Source organism: Ovis canadensis, chromosome 3, assembly GCF_042477335.2.
Source record: "Ovis canadensis isolate MfBH-ARS-UI-01 breed Bighorn chromosome 3, ARS-UI_OviCan_v2, whole genome shotgun sequence".
In the NCBI taxonomy this organism is placed as follows: domain Eukaryota; kingdom Metazoa; phylum Chordata; class Mammalia; order Artiodactyla; family Bovidae; genus Ovis; species Ovis canadensis.
The window spans coordinates 113,333,463-113,354,895 of NC_091247.1; the positions used below are offsets into that span (position 1 = coordinate 113,333,463).

The 21,433-nt window shown below is 34.8% G+C and overlaps 1 protein-coding gene across 3 annotated transcripts in view; it reads right to left on the bottom strand.

Moving 5' to 3' along the window:
- Positions 1-786: 786 nt before the first annotated feature.
- ZFC3H1 (zinc finger C3H1-type containing) overlaps positions 787-21,433 on the bottom strand; it is a 50,030-nt gene continuing 29,383 nt past the window's right edge. For 2 of the 3 annotated variants that reach the window (XM_069584004.1, XM_069584003.1), the window contains exons 17-35: positions 20,455-20,586; positions 20,225-20,346; positions 19,224-19,325; positions 18,905-19,024; positions 17,921-18,104; positions 16,449-16,635; positions 15,067-15,255; positions 14,264-14,501; positions 11,314-11,419; positions 11,029-11,227; positions 10,380-10,474; positions 6,565-6,675; positions 6,199-6,303; positions 5,917-6,082; positions 4,698-4,798; positions 2,706-2,807; positions 2,124-2,163; positions 1,800-1,862; positions 787-1,670 (exon numbers count right to left, since the gene is read on the bottom strand). In XM_069584004.1, coding sequence (XP_069440105.1) covers positions 1,533-1,670; positions 1,800-1,862; positions 2,124-2,163; positions 2,706-2,807; positions 4,698-4,798; positions 5,917-6,082; positions 6,199-6,303; positions 6,565-6,675; positions 10,380-10,474; positions 11,029-11,227; positions 11,314-11,419; positions 14,264-14,501; positions 15,067-15,255; positions 16,449-16,635; positions 17,921-18,104; positions 18,905-19,024; positions 19,224-19,325; positions 20,225-20,346; positions 20,455-20,586 — 2,500 coding nt within the window. In that variant the 3' untranslated portion in view covers positions 787-1,532. The remainder of the gene's footprint in view (positions 1,671-1,799; positions 1,863-2,123; positions 2,164-2,705; positions 2,808-4,697; positions 4,799-5,916; positions 6,083-6,198; positions 6,304-6,564; positions 6,676-10,379; positions 10,475-11,028; positions 11,228-11,313; positions 11,420-14,263; positions 14,502-15,066; positions 15,256-16,448; positions 16,636-17,920; positions 18,105-18,904; positions 19,025-19,223; positions 19,326-20,224; positions 20,347-20,454; positions 20,587-21,433) is intronic. The other variant, XM_069584005.1, reaches the window with a different exon arrangement.

A 21,433-nucleotide genomic window follows, 5' to 3' on the forward strand; every position in this document is an offset into this window, starting at 1 on the left:
CATACATTGGAGGAACACCCCTCAGAGATACTATCTTCCACTCAAGTTTCTTTGGTTTTAGACAAAAACCATTAAACCACTGGTTTAGTGAAACACACTGGCCAAATGGGTTCTGTTCCTGACCTCACCGAACAGAAGAAATCTGCACTGTCTGGTTGGCACATTAGCAGAGCCTCAAACATGGCTTTATTTTAACTAAGCATTATAAAAATGTACAGATGTATAACTTCCCTAGTATTTCAAGGGGCTGCTGCTCTGCCTTCAATAATTAGATTGCACTTGTAGCTGTAAGACCACATTTGTGGCAGTATGTGTGTGTCATTAACAATTTTTCATCAAGTGCAAACAATCCACTATAGACTGATAACAAAACAAAAGTCTCCTTTGCATGGAGTCATATTGATACTCAACATAAGATAGAAGTCATTAAGTAAGTCATTCACACTACAGTTGGAAAAACTTTCTAAATACTACAGGCTTAAGAACAAGGAATGTAACAGTAGTGCAAGCCTCTATGTTCACTGTCCTCAAAACAGAAAAGGACCCACCCTTCTCATGAATTTGAAAAGACACTGGAATGTTTTTATGGGAAAGCATGTTCAGGATAAGAAGGTACTGATATAGTCACAGTGAATATCCGTATCTCCTACTTCTACCCTTTCCCACCGGAGTGTGAAAAGTGAATAAAGACAGCAACATTTTTCAAAAAGTTAACTTATATTAAAAATATTTTATAAACAATTTTAATACTACAAAGTAGTATTGCCATACAAAGCAGTTCAAATATTAACTGTTCTTTAAACTGTTAAACTTTATTATAAATTAAAATTTCTTTACAAAAAAATTGCACATAATATTTGACCACTCTTAGGTTCTGATGCACTGGCATTTGCAATAGTTTCTTTAATCTTCAAGTTAAACAGTCTCGGCAAGGAGTCCAGAACGTAGAAAGGGCAATAAACCACCCTGTTAGAGCTTTCAAGTGCAACTAGCAGACTTGTGGCCATGGCAGTTACACTTTCCTTAAGATGGACTGCTTAAGTTTTAGATCCTGAAATGAAGAATCTCAAAAGGTTTAAAGAGGAAAAACTAAAAGGGACTGCCGGCTTTTTACTGTAAACACAGCCCTGGAAATTAAATCCCAAACAAGAATCTCTCAGGCATCAGAGAGTGTCAAGTGAATCAGGAATAGCACAACATAAAGGAAGGGGGAAAAGTAAAAAATAAAAACAAAAACAAAGCAAAATGAAAATAAATGTCAGTCACTTTGAGGAACTATACTTACGTACATGATGTTAGAGAATCTGGCAGGGCCCAGAAGCAGGCCAAACAGGAAGTTCATTTATCCAACCGAAGAGGGTCATGTTCATTGCTTCCGGTTTTGAGGATAGGATATTGTATGGGACTTGATATGATCAGTAATGCTTGTCTGCCTTACACAGACCTTAGCCAGGGATCAGCCTAATCTTGAAGGATCATTCAAATAATTTTGGCAATTATTAAAAGGACTTAGAACTGACTGCACCCAGTGTTCAGTGATTCTTGCTTTCTGTTTTGTAACTGTTTAAATTTAAGAGCTCATTTAGGCTGACTCCAATCTCTTGGCACTTGGAAACTAGTTTTCTCAGGTTATCAGTTTTACCTCCTTCTGATGCTTCAAACAAGAGTTGCTGTAAAAGACAGGGAAGCATAGAAGTAAGACTTAGCTAGATTTTAAGCATTACCACATCAATGGATATGGCACATGCAGAAAATTTATAGGAAAACTTCAAGATGAAATAAAAGATAAAAAGCATTACATCTTTCCACAGTGATGCACAAAGAGGTAACTTCTGTAAGGCTCTCTGATATAAACGGTGGACCTATAAGACAGATATATATACAATTGCATCAGGAAATGTGGTGAAAACCCCTTCATAACCCTAACCATCTGAATGGTACTTCATAATATAATAACACTCAAGACAAAATGGTTATATTGGGTTTTGGAGTTTCCAAACATGTAGAGTTCTTAGGATGTTAACTTCCATACTTTAATCCTTTTAAATTGAGAAGTCAACAAAAAGGGCAGAATAACTACTTAAAAAAAAAAAAAAAGCAACCCATCGATAATCATGGCTTACCTCTCTTTGTCCCTTTAGAACAATCTCAGCAGCAATGGCTCTAAGAAAAAAAAAAGGAATATAGAAAAGGAAAAAAAAATTTATATATCTTCGAACAAAATGAAATACTACCACTCGCAGAATACTGACTGTGGGAATCTGAGAACAAAACTTCCTGAAAGTAACAGGCTAAACTTCCAAGGAGGGTAACCTATAGTGAAAAGAAAAATTCAACAATTTTTATCAACTTTACAATAATAAAGCAGACCAGTGTTCTGAACATAAATTAAGGTTCATGAAAAATACTCATAATTGATAGTAAAAAAATAATAATTAGCACTAACACGTACAAAAGAAAGAAGACATCCAATTGTAAAAGGGGGAAAACCCTGCATTTTTAAAGAGACACTCTTAAAATGTGTATAACAGATCTGTTTCATAACAGTATTGTTATCCACATATTCTCCTTCAAGGAAAATTAATCTAAATTAGAGATCTCTCCGCGTGGAGAAACAGATGTCATTTCAGATTTTTACCTGTCTGGAGCAAACCTTATAAATAAAAGCATTTGCTATAAGAACATGTACAAGATTGTTGCATTACATTTTCCAGGTGGCCAGGCATGTTGGGATATTATATGTAAACATCTTGGCTTGAAGTTTCAGAATCTGAACGTTGCTTTCTTCCCATTCATGTTGAAGTAGCCTGTAAAGTACATTCAGGGGAATGAACAAAAGCATTGCAAGTATGAGGCACTCAAATGTGCTCTATGAGCAGAATGTTTGATTAGTTATAATTTTTGATCCATTAACTTCCATCAAGGCTATTCAGCAAGTAGTTGTAGGAAGCCTCTTATTAAAATTACCCTGTGAAAGAAACATGCAAACTAGCAAAAGGTCCATACCATCTTCAACAAACTAACAGTATTCCTGCTGCTACTGTTGCTAAGTCTCTTCAGTTGTGTCCAACTCTGTGCAACCCCATAGACGGTAGCCCACCAGGCTCCCCCGTCCCTAGGATTCTCCAGGCAAGAACGCTGGAGTGGGTTGCCATTTCCTTCTCCAATTCAGGAAAGTGAAAAGTGAAAGTGAAGTCGCTCAGTCATATCTGACTCTTCGCGACTCCATGGACTACAGCCCACCAGGCTCCTCCATCCATGGGATTTTCCAGGCGAGAGTACTGGAGTGGGGTGCCATTGCATTCTCCAATAGTATTCCTACAGGATACCAAAGCACCTCTCCAAATTAACACTCTACATGCCCCTCCTTTAAGCCCCAAGTCTTCTAAAATAATGAACTGATACATTAATATGATTTCTTAGTATTTTTCTTTCTTTAATAAACAGAGTACACTTAATTTCCTTGAGCTAAAATGTAATAAGTACATTGACTAATTATTAAGTTCTCTATTCTGAAAAAAATAGGACAGGAATGACTAGAAGGAAATAAGAATGATCAAAAGTGGAGCTTTACCAACAAAACCAACAATTAAACTACCTATATTCCAAAACACCCACCCATTACAGAAACTAGTCAAATACCACTACATTTTCTATTTCACATGTTTTACCAAAAATGATGATTTATAATACAAATTTCTGTAATTAACTTTGGTAGATTAGCATGCTTACTGAGAATTTTTATTATAAAACACTGTAGTGTTGTTATTTTTGTCATAGTCTTAGGCTTTTGAATTCTTTTCAGTCTCTTACACCATTTTTCCACATACATGCTAAGTGGAATGTAAACATAAAGGAATCTCTGATAACCACTTTAGGCACCTTGTGAGAGTGCGTGTTCAGTCGCTAAGTCGTGCCCGACTCTGTCATCCCATGGAATGCAGCCTGCCAGGCTCCTCTGTCCATGGGATTTTCCAGGCAAGAATACTGGAGTGAGTTGCCATTTCCTCCTCCAGGGGAACTTCCCAACCCAGGGATAGAACCCGCTTCTCCTGTGTCTCCTGCATCGACAGACGGATTCTTTACCACTGAGCCACCTGAGAAGTCCTTAGGCACCTTATAATCCGTAAAACAAGCTTAGAAGCATAAGACACAACTGATGCAGTGGAAATGATGGCACAAGTAGAAGCCAGAGCAATAGTATGCAGAGTACCTTTTTGAATCAAAAAGCACATTTCTTCAGTTAAAATGGATTTTATTCTATCAGGGCAGAAAAACTACAAACAAATGCTCTAAAAAAAAAATCTACCTGAATGTATGAAATCCGTGGATGAGTGTTTCTCCAATATCATTAGAGAGCTATAACTCAAGAAACTGCATTTTAAATGAGTATCCCAGGAGATTCTGATGCATGCTAATATTTGAGAATGACTGACCTAAATGAAGTCATAGTAACTAAAATATATATGGATGGCTGCTTTTCTCTTTCTCTCTTGTCCCCTTATAATCTGCAGTTTTCTGAAGTGACTAGATTTTTACAATCACTTTTACGTGAAAAACTACGTATTGCTTAACAGCTCTGAAATTAAAGTGGAATGAGGAAATAGTGAAAGTAGAGACTATTCTTATTAAGTTTTCAAGAATCATTTTATATGAAGAGCCGATACAATTGAACTGAGAATTTTATTTTTCCTTACCTCAGTGCAAGTCCAGAATTAGTTGGCATAATTGAGCAAAACCGTTCCAAGGTTTTGGAATGCTGGGTCTTTGGAACACAGCTCAAATAAAAGAAAATAACCTGTAAAGGTTGAGGGGGGAAAGGAACGCAACAAAATGTGAAATCCAATTACCTATGTGTTTTAATGAGAAAACTAAAATGGTCTTTAAGACATGAATGTATAAATTACAGTACTATATGATGCTGTGAGTTACAGTTCCTATCAATAACTATATCAGTGACTTTCCAAGTATGTATTAGGAACTATGATCCAGTGAGGACAGCCATGGACTGAGAACACTGACGAGCGGCCAGGGGTCTGGGTTTTTATTCCTGAGTCTACCTTTACTTGCTGTATAGCTGGGCAAGTCATAGGGCTAGTAATACCTGCCACATCTTGCTCAAGGAATGCCCATGTATAAATGACTTAATGTCCATTAAGTGGTTTGAGATCCTGGGATAAAGAATGGCATAGAAGTACAAAGCACAGTAACTGGTTATCCTGATTAGCAACAAAACCAACCCACCAAAAAAATAAAACACAGAGATGTTTTAGTCTACACTGAGCTTTAGGCAGGAGTAGATTTAAATTTACACTGCACTGAATAATAGGGGTCTCTGAAAACAAAACAATTTTAAAAGAACACTTTGCTTCACTGCCTGTAAGATGATGACCTTATAAACATATGAATATTCAGATTCTACTTTAAAAATTCCAAACGTCATCTGATTTCAGCTTTCTTATGTCCCAAGTATGCCTATATTTTCTTGACAAAATACTGATACAAAGAGCAGTTACAACACGTAAGGACATTATTATTCATTTTAAAGTTACAGAATTTTTCATTCAGTAAAATTTCCAGTTACTCAAGAAAAATATTACTGATATTATTACAGTTACTTCTTTTGATCTCTCTTTTTAAATATGTATTAAACCTTAATATCACTTCACTTGTGCTTCAATGTTAAATTTGCTTAAGTAGAACATAATTAATATGCACATTTATCTTAACTGAACTTTAAAGGGCTCTGTTTTGAGACTTTGAAGAGATAAATAGAAAACAAGGTCAAGAATAATAGTAAATGCTAGCAAAGTGGTCCTAAGAAAAGCTCTCCTGATATTAAACAGGAGTTTTGCTATCATTTAAGTTCCCTTCTTTTGTACAAATATCTAAAGAGAAAAAGTTTTAAGCTCTTACCCTATTATGAAATTCATAGTTGGACCAGTAATCAGCACTGCTAAAAGGAATGGGATATCGGGCAGGGACTGTAACCAAACATCTATTCACTAAATCAGTAAAAAATTTGAATTCTTGGACTTTGTTTCTGGATCCAGCAGCTCTATTATTGGCAAAGACAAGATAACTGCCAAAAGAAAAATATTATAATTTAGAATAATTAAGCCAGAAATTCTCTAAGAAGAAACCCAACCAATTTCCCTTATTTCAAATCCCATTCTTATTAAGAGGAACTAAACTTACTCCATCCAAATCTTCTGCACTATATCAGATCTCATGGCCACCCCTAATGCTGCCTCATATGCCTCCACTGTCTCTTTAATACTTGATTGAAGAGGATGACAAAGGCTGTTTAAAAAATGAAGGAAAACATTGTATGTCTACAGCTCAATTCAATTAGATAAAGGAATGACAAAGTATAAACACTACAGATATTATTACAATGGAATCCTTCTTTTGATCTTCTTTAATAATGAATAAACCTTAGCATCCCTTCAATTCTGCTTCAATGATTTTAACAACAGGTCAATTTTAATTTAGTGTAGTTCAGTAGTAAATAACAAGTGCAAGCCTCATATGCAACATTTCTCTCCACAGTAGATGTCTCACCAGTATATCAGCCACAAATAAGGAACTTGGTGGTTAAACATTTCATCATCAAAATTTCCTTTACATAAACAGGCTGGAATGTCAAGTGGTCCTGGGATATTCAGGAGATACCTGAGGGGAGAAAACCATACTCTTTAAAATTATGCCTGTGTATATATGGATTATTAATACTTTTTTAAAAGTCCTCAGTTTCAACTAAAATTTCCTTGAAATATTTTTATCAGGTAATGAGACTTTATTTTGGGGTATATACCATATCATTTTGGTCACATCTCTAGCATCATATATTTATTATCTTCTACCTACTTAAATGGGATTCCCTTGTAGCTCAGTTGGTAAAGAATCTCCCTGCAATGCATGAGACCCAAATTCAATTCCTGGGTCGGGAAGAACCTCTCTGGAGAAGGAAATGGCAACCCGGTCCAGTATTCTTGCCTGGGAAATCCCATGGACAGAGTCTGGTGGGCTACAGTCCATGGGGTCATAAGAGTCGAACACGACTCAGTGACTACACCACCACCACCACTTACTTAAATAACTCTTCTAAAACAAATTTTTAAAAATCTTTAGCTCAAATTAAACAAACCACCATAATCATCTAATGAAATCTAATTTAAAACAGAGAACAAATGAGACTACCCACAAAATCTGTACATTCTTGTAAAGAAAAAATTCTGAGTTACAAAACCTGCTATCTGAAAACTGTTTCTCCCTCAAATAACATACATACAGACAAATACCACTATACTTAATTTTAGACATATCAAAGTGTATACTATAACATACTGGCCCATAAGACACTTGTCAAAAAGAGGTCTATGATCAAGTAAGACTGAGAAATACTGAAAAATAAACTCTGCTCTTAAAAAGCCACAATACTAAAGGATACTAAAAACTATTTTTTTGACTTTGCTAATTCAGATTTCCAATATATTTGAATCTGTGTGTATAACACTACCAGCATCTTCAGGAACAATGTTTTTAAAGGAAATACACTGATTTCAACAAGGACAACCAATTGGATTTAAAAAATTATTTCAAGGGACTACGTTTCAATGTATTAGAGAGGCTGTATGGGGTCTGGGGTGGGGAAGAGTTGAGTAGAGAGGCATAAGACAGGGAAGAAATGGTAAATCTAGAAGTTATCATCCCAGCTTTGCCATAACTAGCTGTATCACCATGAGCTAATCACTGAACTTCTAAGAGTATCAGCTTTCCTCAAAACTGAGGTAAGTAAGAGAAGACAACCTCAACTCTCATCTGTGTAAGATTATCCTTACTAACCTCAGTAAGGTGAATGAAACCCCCATGTTAATTTTTATGGTTATCTACTAATATTCAAATTGATTTGAAACACATGAAAATTACTGCTTCTAGCTCTGTTTTTATACTAAATTTGACACGCAAAATTTTACAGCATAAAATTTATACTAAATGTTACACAGAAAGAGAAACGAGACTCCAATTCTAATATTACAGTTCTAAGTACTTTACAATTTCTACTCATGAAATAAGAATATTTTGAACCTATTAAGAGCACTGACAACTATTAGTAAGCTTTAGCTCTTTTATAATAATTAAAAATATCTGTATCAGGGACTACCCTGGTGGTTCAGTGGTTAAGACTCTGAGCTTCCAATGCAGAGGGCATGGGTTCAATCCCTGGTCTGGGGCTAAGTTCCCACATACTGAGTGGTGTGGCCAAAAAAATTTGTTTTATCAATACTAGTAAGTATGGCTGGAGAAGGCAATGGCACCCCACGCCAGTACTCTTGCCTGGAAAATCCCATGGATGGAGGAACCTGGTAGGCTGCAGTCCATGGGGTCACTGAAGGTCGGACACGACTGAGAGACTTCACTTTCACTTTTCACTTTCATGCACTGGAGAAGGAAATGGCAACCCACTCCAGTGTTCTTGCCTGGAGAATCCCAGGGATGGGGTCGCGCAGAGTCAGACACAACTGACGAGACTTAGCAGCAGCAGTAAGTATGGCAATGCTGAACACTCTCTAACTTACTGCCATTCTCTTAATATTTGATTCAAAAACAATTTCCTCAGTTAACGGAAATGCACTGTGTAAAGAAGGACTTCAAATTGTCTATATAAACTAAGCACAGGACATTTTTTCCTCATAATTCTTGGTGAACTGTGAATTATGCCTCTACAGTAACAAATTAATTAAGCAAAATGACTTAGTAAACAATGAGAAGATTATCTGGAGGTAGCCCACTTTCAAATTTTTATTGACCCAGACTAAATTTCTACTTTATTAGGCTGACATCAAGAAGATCTCAACATTTCTGACCACGGCACAAACTGGCAGCATTTTCTTCAAAGCTAAAATATTTACCTTCATGCCAAAAGGAAAATCAGAATTGTCAAGTTTTAAAAAGTCTTGTTCAGCCTTGAATTTAACCTGTGCTCTGAAATGTTAAAGCAATCTAACTCCAATAGGGAGAAAGTCAGCATGTGGAAGCTGAATAATCTCTTAATTTCTCATCTTTAATTTGCCTTTCAAATTATTTTTTTGTAATTAACTGTAAGATGTTAATCTAGGTATAGAAAAGCAGAAAGACCTTTAGGAAGAGCACTAAAATCATGATGTCAATAAACTGGCAACCATCAGAGGACAGAAGAAAAGCCTCAGGTCTGGTAAAGAATAGTGACCCCAAACTTTTTTTGTCAAATTTCAAAATCTACAGCAGATAAACCACTGACTTAACAAAATGTGGGTTATTTTTGAAAATATGTTTTTATATAACATTATAATACTGAGGGGTAGGATGCAGGGAGGGGTACCTAAGAAAACAAAACTGCATGTAGGCATCAGACTTGCACATATAAATCTAAGACTTTGCCTCTGCTCAGTAGTTTCTATAAGAATCCTTTCTAGGAGACATTCAGCTTAGACCTTCCTTCCCAGCTCTTCCTAACGTAAAATAACAAAGCTGTATCACGATATTTTCCTTTCAATGCTATTTCACTTATGCTCAGCAAACGAATCCATTGTCATAAATAAACTTTGATTGGAACACAGCGATGCTCATTCATTTATATACTGTCTACAGCTGCTTTCCTGTTATGAAAGCAAGGCTGACTAGTAGTGACAGGCCATATGGCTTGCAAGTCTAACATATTTAGTATCTGGACCTTAAGAAAAAAAGTCTGCTGATCCCTACTGAAAGATAAGGAGGAAGAATAAAAGAGAACTCTTTAAAAGCCTCCAAAAAACCCACTCCTTATGATGTGCTGTGGCCTCTTATTGTTGTTAGAACAAGAACTCACAGGGAAGCAAATAAAGGCAGTAAATACAGAATTCTCGATAAGCCACTGAGAGTGATGGTTGAAAAGAAAATTCGCTGAAGGTTCTAACTCAACAACCTTTCAGAAGTTGAAGCAGTTGAAGCAGTCCTCTTCAGAATTTTTTTTTCAAAAAGGCATTTTATTTAGATTCACTTTAAGTCACCAATCCAATAATTTGAAATTTATTTTTCCATAAATCACTGAGATTATCTCAGGATAGTCTGTTGATACAGTATTAAGTGCTAAAGTTAACAATGACAATAATTAAAAACAGAATGGATCACCATAGTGTTAATACAAAACTTCCTTTATAAGTGTTCTTAATACAGAGTATAGAGCATTTTACATTTTGTGTCCATTTTTACTAAATTTTATTGCTCTTATAACAGATCTATAAGAGGGTATTCAAGTATCTTTAAAAAAAAAATCTAACCTAAAATATAATCAATCCACCAAAAACTGGTAGTCTTTCCACTAAGCTACACCATTTCTCAGTCTTCTACAAACTTACCGAAACAGATCCAAGTTACTATACTTCTCAAACCCAGGTTTAAAGAAGGATGCAATAAACTTCCGCAAAAATGGAAGAAGATTATCCCCTCGATTCTATTTTTAAAAGAGGGAGGAGAGATATACATTAGGCTTACAATGTCTAATTAAAATCTTTCAAGGGAGGAAAAGCCCCACCATCAACATTACCCCCCAAAAAATGAGTAGATTAGGTTTTTTGAGTAGGTGGAGGTAGAGATGACTTTTGTATTTTGATCTTCAAACTGAATTAACCAATAAACAGCTTAACATCCAATATACCATAAGCAAATTTCATTCACCAATTTCACCAATTAGCCACTAAGCTCTATTACATGTTTGGCTCTGTGCTAGGTGAGGAGTAGGGGAGCTCTTTTCCCTCTAGGAGTTCTTCGTATAGAATATAAAGTAGCCATAAGCAAATTCACAATGTGATACAATGGCTGAACTATGGATGGAGTATTCTGGAAGAAAGAGAAGGAATACCTAATACAGTTTGCAAAGGGCAGACAATCAGTAAAACATCCCGGAGAGCCTGATGCCTGAAACATCTTAAAGGACAAATGAATGTGAAACAAAAACATCATATTTAAGAATTATGAAAAACAAAGAATTTTTTTCTTTTTTTTTACCTGTAAGATGAAGAATTTGCATGTATAATAAAAAACTTCTGCATTCTGAGGGTTTTTTTCAAATGCAGTAAGCCACACTGCCCTGGCTTTGTCATGCTGATTCATTTTCAAATATAACGCAGCAAGGGATTCCAACAACTGGCAGTTCATGGGACATGATTCCAATAAACATTTACAAAGCTCCACTGCAGCCTCATACCTTCACAAGAAAAACACACATCTTAACACATGAAAAACTGATTTTTTAATATGAGGTTAATTAACTGGTTGTCAATTAAGTTTTACCTCTCAAGAAGCTGGTGCAGAACAATCATGTTTGTGTAAAGTGGGACACAGGTCTCTACTCTTTCCTCAACAGTAAGGCTCTCATCTGTGCAAGCCTTCACCGCATCTACCCAAAAACATGAATCAAATACAAAATGAATTTTTCTTCTTTTGTTTGACCATATCTTATTCACCTTTATTAAGCTCAAAGCTTTCATCTAAAAGAGATATTTCAGATTATCTCCAAACTCCTAAAACTGTTCTTATCCTCACTTTCCTGTTAAGAATAAAACATCCATTATTAGCTCTTGCATCTAAATATATATCTTTGCATTTATACTAGATTCTAAAAAAACTGTATCAAGAAAATCAAAGAATCAATTATCTTTTCATCTTTCTCTCACCTGCTTCAAGAGGACTTGCTCTGCTAATCTACAGTCATTTAAATACATGCCTCTAAACTTGATTTTCTTTTCCCCCAGTTTTCTGTCATGGTTAACACTTTCCCTATCTTTTTTTGAAACTTCTTTTCTTTTTGTAAATTATGAAAGTATGGTAACACATTTACAGGACAACTGGAAAATACAGAACAGAGTTACATATAGTTCTATATACTATAATTTTTTAAGTTATTAAGATTTTTAGTAGGAGCTTCAATACCAAACTCTCAAAAACTAACAGAATGAATATAAAGGCAAATAGAAGGATACAGAAGACCTGAAAAGCACTATGAACCAATTCAACATAATCAAGATTTATACAATTCTTCTTTCAGAACACTTTTCCCTTTATAAAGAGTCCTTTACTTGATCTGCTTCTTAGAGAATAGTCCTCCATTGTTTCACTCTGCACCACTGTCACCATTTCCTTCCTGCCCAATAGTGATATGACTTCTCAGATTTGCTAGGTTAAACTTAGAAGATTTGCTAAGCTAAACTACTTAGATTTGCTAAGTGAAAGCCACTCTGAAATAGCACTTGTGAAGTTAGCTTTTAAGTATCCTATCTAAACAAATCTATCTTTATATTAGCATATGATAATGTTCTTCTTAATTTCTGCTTGCTTCTGCTTCTAAGAGATTGTTTGTATTTTTTCTTGGTCTCATTCAACTATTAAATAACTTACTGTGGGAGCACATTAAAAATTGCAAAATACTAATACAATAATTTCTATGTTGATAACTTTCAAATCCATTTCTCTCCATTAACTGTCCATTTAAGGTATACTTCCTTGTCTCCTTCTAGCAACAAGTATTTCTACTTGGGTGACCAATTATCAGTCACACCAAGTATCATTCACACTCTGACTGGCAGTCTTTCCAATTCACCAATTTTCTATTAGCATACTTTCCTTTTCCTGGACTCAAAACCCTGAAATCATCTTTGACTATTTTTTCTCTTCTTCCCTGATATTTAATCTGTCTCTTAGATATCTCCAATAAATACTCTTTCCCAGGTTACTTTAATGCCTCAGTTATGGTGATTGGCTTCTGGTTGGTTTTACTACCTTTGGTATAATTTCTCTCCAGCACATTCTTTCTTTCTTAAAGATTCTCTATTGCCATCAAACCTACCACACAAACTTTCTGAAAACCTAGTATCATTTCACATATCTAGCTTAATTCCTACTATTCTTTATCACAAAAGTCTCCCTTTGATTGGAGAAGGAAATGGCAAGCCACGCCAGTATTCTTGCCTGGGAAATACCATGGACAGAGGGGCCCTGGCAGGCTGAAGTCCATGGGATTGCAAAAGAGTCAGACACGACTTAGCAACTAAACATCACAATTCATTCTGATAAGGACTCTTCCGTCTTCTAATTTCTCTTTAAATACATTGCACCAATTCTTATCTACTTGTTGCTTTTTGTTTACTTACTTCCCCTAATAGGAACGCCCTTCTTTTACTTTTTCCTTCCCTAGTTTATTCAATGAACATTTACTAAGCACTCAGCCAGACATTACAGGCCCTTGAGAAACAGAAATAAAACAGAGTCCCAGCTTCGAGAATGACGTTCACTGTGTCAGTCACATCACAATCCACCTTCAAAGTGCAGCTCCAAGTCCTAACTGTTCTATGGAGACATACTTGATCGTGCCAACCTGCAGTAACCTCTTCCCTTTAGGTTTATGGCCTGCACCATGTAATTCTCTAAATCACAGATCCCAGCCTCTTCTCTCAGCACAGAATTTAGACTATATGCTGAGACAGTTATACTTCTCTTATGTTGACTGATGTTATATGTATAGATTTTATCTTCTGACTAGGCTATATACTTCTTATTAGAAGGGAACAGACTTTATATTTCAAAGCAGATACCTTGGTTAGTAAAGAGAGGAATCAAACTCAACTGACTGAGGGAGAAAATACTAACTACTTGAAAAAATAAGGTATTATTTTTTAACTTTCACATTGATAGATTGCTTTACAAAATTTACTTGGTTCTGTGACTCAATCAACTCATTAAACCTACGTAAACATGCTGTATTATTTACATGCTTAGCTGAAACCCTTTGCCGTAGTCAGAAAACCTATGTAATGCAGTACAGTTCCTGGTTTTCACCCATGACCATGCTCACTTTATCTGATTTAATCTTTAAAGCATTTATATAACAAAACTACAGGGGCTTCGCTGGTAGTCAAGTGGTTAAGAATCTGCCTTGCAATGTAAGGGACACCAGTTTGATCCCTGTTTCAGGAAGATGCCATATGCAGCAGGAGCAACTAAGCCTAGGTGCCACCACTACTGAAGCCCGCACACCTCAAGAAAGAGCAGCCCCCACTCACTGCAACTAGAGAAAAGCCTGCGTGCAGCAACAAAGACCCACCACAGCCAAAAATAAAGATAAATAAATCTTTAAAAAAAAAATAAACTACAATTTGCAATACATAAATTTATTTCACTTTATTATGAAGAATCATAGTAAGCAATAAGCTGATGTTCTAAATAATTTATAAACGTTTATACTTACCTTCAAATACTGCAAACAACATGTCAGGATTAGTCTTTACATCTTGAACTGCTTGCCACGGCATTACAAATGGTTCTATGTTAACAATTCTTGAAGGATTGGCATTAGATGGATCATAAAATTTTGAAGGAAGAATGTTGAATTCAATAAGATGTATGTAGGCCAGCCATGCCAAACATCGATCACTTGTTTTAAGGTATTCAGCTACTATTCCATCATTAGCCAATTTCAATGCATTCTAGGTAAAATGGAAAAATAATCTGAAGGTGTTTTTAAAAATATTCCTAATAAGATTCAACTGCAAAGGCAAAGAAGATTAGAAGTGTTTTATTTCTTTGGCATGTTTCTTAAACAGCTAAGTCCAATTTTTGATAGTCACCAATTTTTTAAATGAAAAAACTCTTTAGAGATCAGTAACAGATTAGCATAATTTTCACTATACTAAGGTTTATGACATAATTAATGAAAAGGTTAAATTTATCTATAAAGTGTCTTAACATTCAGAATCTAGTAAGAATAAAAATGACAAACAAAAAAGCCCACCACACCCATATGGAAGGTTTTCACTATGGACTAATCCCCTTAATGGTGTGAATCCCCAGAATATTGAAGTTTATTCTGGTGGGTACTCAACAAGTATTATCTTCATTTAAACCTCATAAATATTCTAAAGAGTGTTCTAAAGATTTTATCCCTACTAATAAGCAAAGGAGGAAACAGTCACAAACTTGCCCAAATTCACACAACTTACTAAAAAGTGGCAAAGATTTAGAATGTCGTTAAATGCTGTAATAAATGCTTACCTGTAAAATTGCAAGTGCACTTTGGCATCTTCCAGTAAATATGTGCAGCTGAACTCTAAACAAAAGAGCCTCTAAAAGTTGAAAGGACAGAGTATCTGATGCTTCCCTCTTGGCTGCTCCCATGAGAAACTCCACCATTCTCTCACATACGTAATCTTTTTCTTCAAAGGTGCTTTCCAGGTGCAGAAACTGTCCAAAGGGATTTCATATGATTAGTCCTACTTCATAAGAATATCTCATACTCAAGATTTTTCACATTTCACTAAGAAAATGTCATACATTAAAAATTCAATTTCTGCAAAAAGGATAATTAAAAATATGTATAAACACATCTTCCAGTACTAAGCTGGATAGTGGAATCAGATGACAACTAAAACAACAGAGGCTCACGTGTTTATGACCACATACAATTTGCACTGCTCAGGTGTGTGACTGTATAAACATTTCAAGAATAACATTCATATAAGAAATAAGTGACAAAATAACTGCAAGAATTAGGAAGTCCTTTAAAGACCAAACAACTTCAGGACAAACATTACACACTGTAACTTGAGTTGATCAACAGCATTAATTTTGATATAAAGCTTCAGGTTAAACTCAAGCATTTCTCACTGTCTGAATCCGTTCAGTGAGTTGGGGGAATAAGAAAGTGGCGTGTTCATTCACTAAAGGTGTCATGTCATCCAAGTCTGTCTGTTCTGAACTCCAGTTAGCAAGTAAATGACAGATCTGACAGCCATAGGCTTATATGAAAGCTTATCTGGGTCTAATAATTCCTGAGTTCAGCTAGTAAAACTTCACATATCAATGAATATTTATAAGCAGAGTAATTATAATTTTAAACATAGGTAGGCAACATCCCATTTTCTCAGAGAATGAGGAAAAACTTTGTCACCAAATCTTTTTAATTTGGCAAGGTTCAATATTAGTATGATTTACAGATTATTTTCATAAGTAATGAGAACATAATAAAAAGACCAAAACGTTTTCTGGCCTTCATGAAAATGTTACACAAGCATAAAAAGTTTTTTTAAATTATTTTCAGATACTTAGCAAAAATTCACTTAATTTGTCCAAAATAAAATGGCTTATGAATAGGTAAGTGTGAAATGCTTTAAAATGTTTATCTTTTTTCATTACCAATAAAGTAAACAACAACAACATAAAAACACCTCTTCACTAAATACTGTTTTCTTTTTTAGTTTAAATTAATCTGGACCCAGAGAAGTGGTTTTAAGGTTACTGGACAGTGAAAGTAAGCTTATTATTATATCTGCATGCAGACAAAACATATAATCTATGAAGTTATACATCAGTATTTAAGATGGCCTGAAGAATTATTTGATAATGCACACACACACCACTTTATTGTTTCTACTCACAGTCCAAAAACTTTGATAATCAGGCGCATATTCAACAGCTGTTTCACACATTTCCTGCACCTCCTCCTTGGTTCCTCTTTTTGAGAACAATCTGAGATAATGGCACCAAATTTCTGGATTGTCTTTGTTGTTTTCCAAAGCTCGAGCCAGAACATTTAAAGCAGAATCCAAAGACTCTGAACACAGCCTACATATTTGAAAGAAAAGGAGGAGCATCTTTTTTAATGCCTGAAAATACTTTTTAAATCACTGTAGTCTAATAAGTCAACTTTTAAATTCCATTTTCTATTAGAACCTACCAAGAAGCTAGAATTCTCTACGATAAAGAGAAGTAGATTAAAATTTTATATCACATTTGTCCAAAAAAAGTCCTGATTTTCCCATAAAGCCAACAATTCCTTTTTAAGTGCATGTTCAATGTGCATTTACCAGATAAAAATATGGTGTTGTAAAACCACTAGATCATCAACTTCAAATGTGCTTTCTGTCCACATTCAGCAATATCTCATGATTTACAGTGGCCTGGGAATGGGAAACAATTCTCAAGGCCAGCTACTACCAGCACAAAATAATCAAGGCTTTCAATATATTAGTTCTTTTCAACAGTCAAGTGCTTGTTGTCTCTTGGAGAAGAAAATTGTCTCTCATGATCCTGCTCATAAAACAATGTACAGTTTTTGGGCCTTCATTCAGTAAATGAGTCAGAAGAGAAAACACTTTAACTTATCCCATTAACATGAAAATGACACATAAAGCAAGTTAAAAAGCACCATATTCAGGTATGTGTGATGTACTAGCATTTTGTACTGCTACCTTAAAAAAGTTTTTAGATAAAGCAGCCTTAAAAAAAAAAAACCTATTATAATTTCAAAATTATAGCAATAAATATTACTCCTGGTCATAAAAGATTATTTCTGCAACCCTATCAATAAGTAGGAGTCAGAAAATATAATTAATAGGAGTTGTCATTTTTGAGATAAATTAATATTTATCTTATGTGAATATACATAATGTAACACTGACACAGAAACTCAGTCCACCAGAATTTAGAGGTTCTTAGACAACCTTTAAATCTCTAAATGATAATTAACATAAAATTTAACCTGTTACACTGTGACTCTGTCCAAATTTTATTAAGAGACCATGACTACCTGACTTATTAAAAAAATGCAATGATTAATTCTTGGACTGCTCAGAATTTACTGTTTTAACTGATACTACTTTGAAGTGGCCTACTTAAGTTAAAGATTGTAGCTAAGTTATTACCCATACACTGAGCCATGCACATAACTCAAGATGTAATCTTAAACTTTTTCTAACAGCTTTTAAACAATTAAGGACTTTTCGCTTTGTCGAAAAACAAAGGCTCCACTGATACTAGGAGGGAAACCTGATTACCAGAGATGAAATAAACCTCAAACATAAAAATATAAAAGTGCAACAGCTTACACAAAGATTAGAAGGAGACCTACCCCTCATTTTGGTTCAAGTACTTGTATGCAAGCTTGAGCCAAAGTTGTACATGAGAAGGATTTTCTAGCACACTTGCTTCTAAATTCGCAATGTCATCAGTCTCATTGGTAAAGTATCTGACATCATCCGGAGTGACAACTGTATCCAGAGCTGGAACATTTATTCGGTTCTCTGGCTGGAAAGCTATAAGGAAAAGTAAGTTAGCCTCACAATTTCTCTAATCCACAGATCTAAGGAGCACATCTTCTAATCTACAAATAGTACATAATTATGAAAACCTGACATTATAATGTAAGATGTGCTTGACAGTAAAGCACTCATTCACACATTACTTTGTTCACTCATTTAATTCATTCATTCTGTGAGCCTACTGTATGTCAGAAAACACAGACTCAAAGATTAAACAAAACAGGATGCCTGTTCTGAAGAAGGACACAGGCCAGGCAGTAGTTCTCAAATGGAAGCAGTCTCCCCACTCAAATAGGTTTAACAATATTTAAAGCCTTCACATTTACCAAAGGGTGATCCTTGCATTTACTGAACATGGGTCATGGAACAACATTCCTGCAACATAAGGGGTAGTCTTGCATAAGGAAGAACTAATTGCCTTAAACACCAACCAGCATCACTGCTTTTTAAAAATGAAAAACTTTTAAAAGCTAGTAGATTATACCAAGGGGCTTCCCAGGTAGAGCTAGTGGTGAAGAACCCGCCTGCCAATGCAGGAGATGCAGGAAACACAGGTTCTATCTCTGAGTCAGAAAGATCCCCTGGAGGAGGAAATGGCATCCCACTCTAGTATTCTTGCCTGGAGAATTCCATGGACAGAAGAGCCTGGCAGGCTATAGTCCATGGGGTCACAAAGCCAGACACAGCTGAACAATTGAGCGTGCATCCACAGATTATACCAAAAGATTAGCAAAATGTTAGACAAAGAAATGACACCACAATTTCATGATTCTGGATCTTAAATTACTTCTTACCATACTTAATTGGTCCTGTAGACTGTTCCTCATCACTACTGAAATTGTTCTCTGAAATAGGTTTTCTCCAAAACTTTGGCTTCCACTTTCTTTTATCTTTGTAGGTTGTAAATGGAGGTGCTAAAGTAGATAGAAGACTGTTAGTTAACAGAACTGGTCTTTTATAGTTCTGAAAAATAACTAAACAGTGCTCAAAAAGAGCTAAATTTATTCTATCATGTTACTCAGAAACTATAAATATATTTTTTATATAATGCCAAAAATTTGTTCTCATAAACTATAAGGTCCTTTGGTGTGAGAGAAAGATATATATACTCACTATGGCCTTTACTTTCATTGATATTGCTCACAAGGAGAACAGCCATCTGGTCCATTGACATTCGATCTTTGTTTACTCCAAAAAGTTTCTCAACATATTTTTCTGAAATTAGAGCAATGTTATCGTCATAAAAAGTATAAAAAACACAGATTACGGAGATGAGGCTAATTAAAGAGTATGAAGAAAAGAACAGTTTAAAAATTAAAGGTACTAGTCAAAAACATCTATGACTTCTAAAGGGCAAGGTCTACATTATCTCAACTAATACAGCAAACCCTACCATATCACGCACCCCAATTTGGGTTGAAAAAAAAGTAAGCAACCTAAACAAGTGAAAATTAAGGTCCTTAATTAGGAATGATTAAACAGATTGTTTTGTTACAATCACTAAGAATTGTGATTATACTGAATTTAACAAATATCAATTTCCTTACTTCCAAAAGACTTATTTGGCACTACATCTGGGGAAAAGCTTAACAACATTTACACACAATGTCTGGCAGTAATCTACACTTTCTACAATGTCAAACTGTATAAAACTTTCTTTTTACTTCATTGTAGAATTTGAACCTACAGTCATCTCAACTTCCAATCCTCTCTATTTCTAAAAGGAATAAAAATAGAGACTTTCTAAATCATCAGTAAAAGTTCTAACCACCATGTTAACATACTCTTTTTAAACTGAAATAGTTGGATGAGCTCTGTGAGGAATTTCCTACAATAATGGAAGTGTGCCACATCTGCTCTGTCTTACTGGGAAGCCACTGACCTCGAGACTAAGCTCGAGAGTGGCTACTAAGCACTTGACATGTGGTTAGAGTGACTGAGAAAGTGAATTTTTGTTTTAGTGACTACTGTACTGGACAGAGCAGATCTAGATAAGGTGTCACAGATAACTATACTGAATTTTTATAGCTGTTTAAAGATATCAACAACTGAATATAAAACATTTAAACTGCCTAATTTCAATTTTCACTTGGGAAACAAGAGGTCTTTAAAACCTGCTGCAGCAGCGATTTCTTCATCAGTGCTTCCTTCTGAACAGCCAATCAAAGACAGATTATATGACAGAACGTCCTGAAACAGCTGTTTTCGGCTAAGTGTATAGTCTTGTGTATGCTGCCTAAAATAAAATAACAACACAGAAAAGATAATCATGCATATATATCAAAGCTAAATGACCAAGATTGGTTTTTAAATTATAAAATATTCACAAATAAAAACTACTCACCACTGACAATCATCATCATTACATGTTCCTGTTAAATCAAAACGGCAGAAACACTGATCCGGTTCGATCATATTACTATATGATACTGAGCTTAGGGGAAGTTTTTCCTTGGTTCGATAGTATGGACTAAATCTAAGAAAAGAGGCACATTATGATGCTCCATAAACAGTCCTCAGCAAATTTTAAATTTTTTCATTTTTTTTCTTTCTCAATTAAAGTGTCTATGCTTTGAGTTTACTATTTATTTAATTACTTAATACTAAAATTAACTCTAGAAAACAACCAGAATATCAAGTCAAAAGGACACACTACTTCTACACTCAGGACATAAACTACCTGAAATAGAAAACAAAGAACAAAAATATCCTAGTGTTTTTAAAGTAGTGTTTTGTTTTGTTTTTTAACCACATAATAAAATGCTATATAACACTGGTATTTCTTCTACATATTACCAGCCACCAAAAAAAACAAAGAAAAAATCTATACTACCTGGTAGGTGCTTTGCAATTTTATGATTAAATCATACCAATTTAACAGTTTCAGAGATTCTAATAAAACCATATCAATTTAACAGTTAAACAACTTCTAAAGAGTCTCAAAAAAAAACAACCTGCCAAAGTTAATCATCTGAAAATGTCAAATCAATTTTATGAAAGCTAGCTAATGTATTCCTTAAAGTAACAATATAATTAAAAAGCAAAATTAAAAATTCACGTAAGAATCTCTCTCAGTTACTTTTCCTAAAATCCTTAACAGATAGTAATTCAGAATTCTCCACAATTCCATCAGTAGCCAAAAATTAGTATTTGATAAGAATTAATAAACCCAAGTGTGAGTTAACTCTTAATTCCTGTTTGGTTCAAGTCCTACAACAAAGCACCTAAATCTTTTTATCTCCTAAAATTGATGAGCTCGTTTTTTGAGTGATTGTGATTCAATTTTTTTCCGCTGTCATCAAACATTAAAGATTAAAATATTA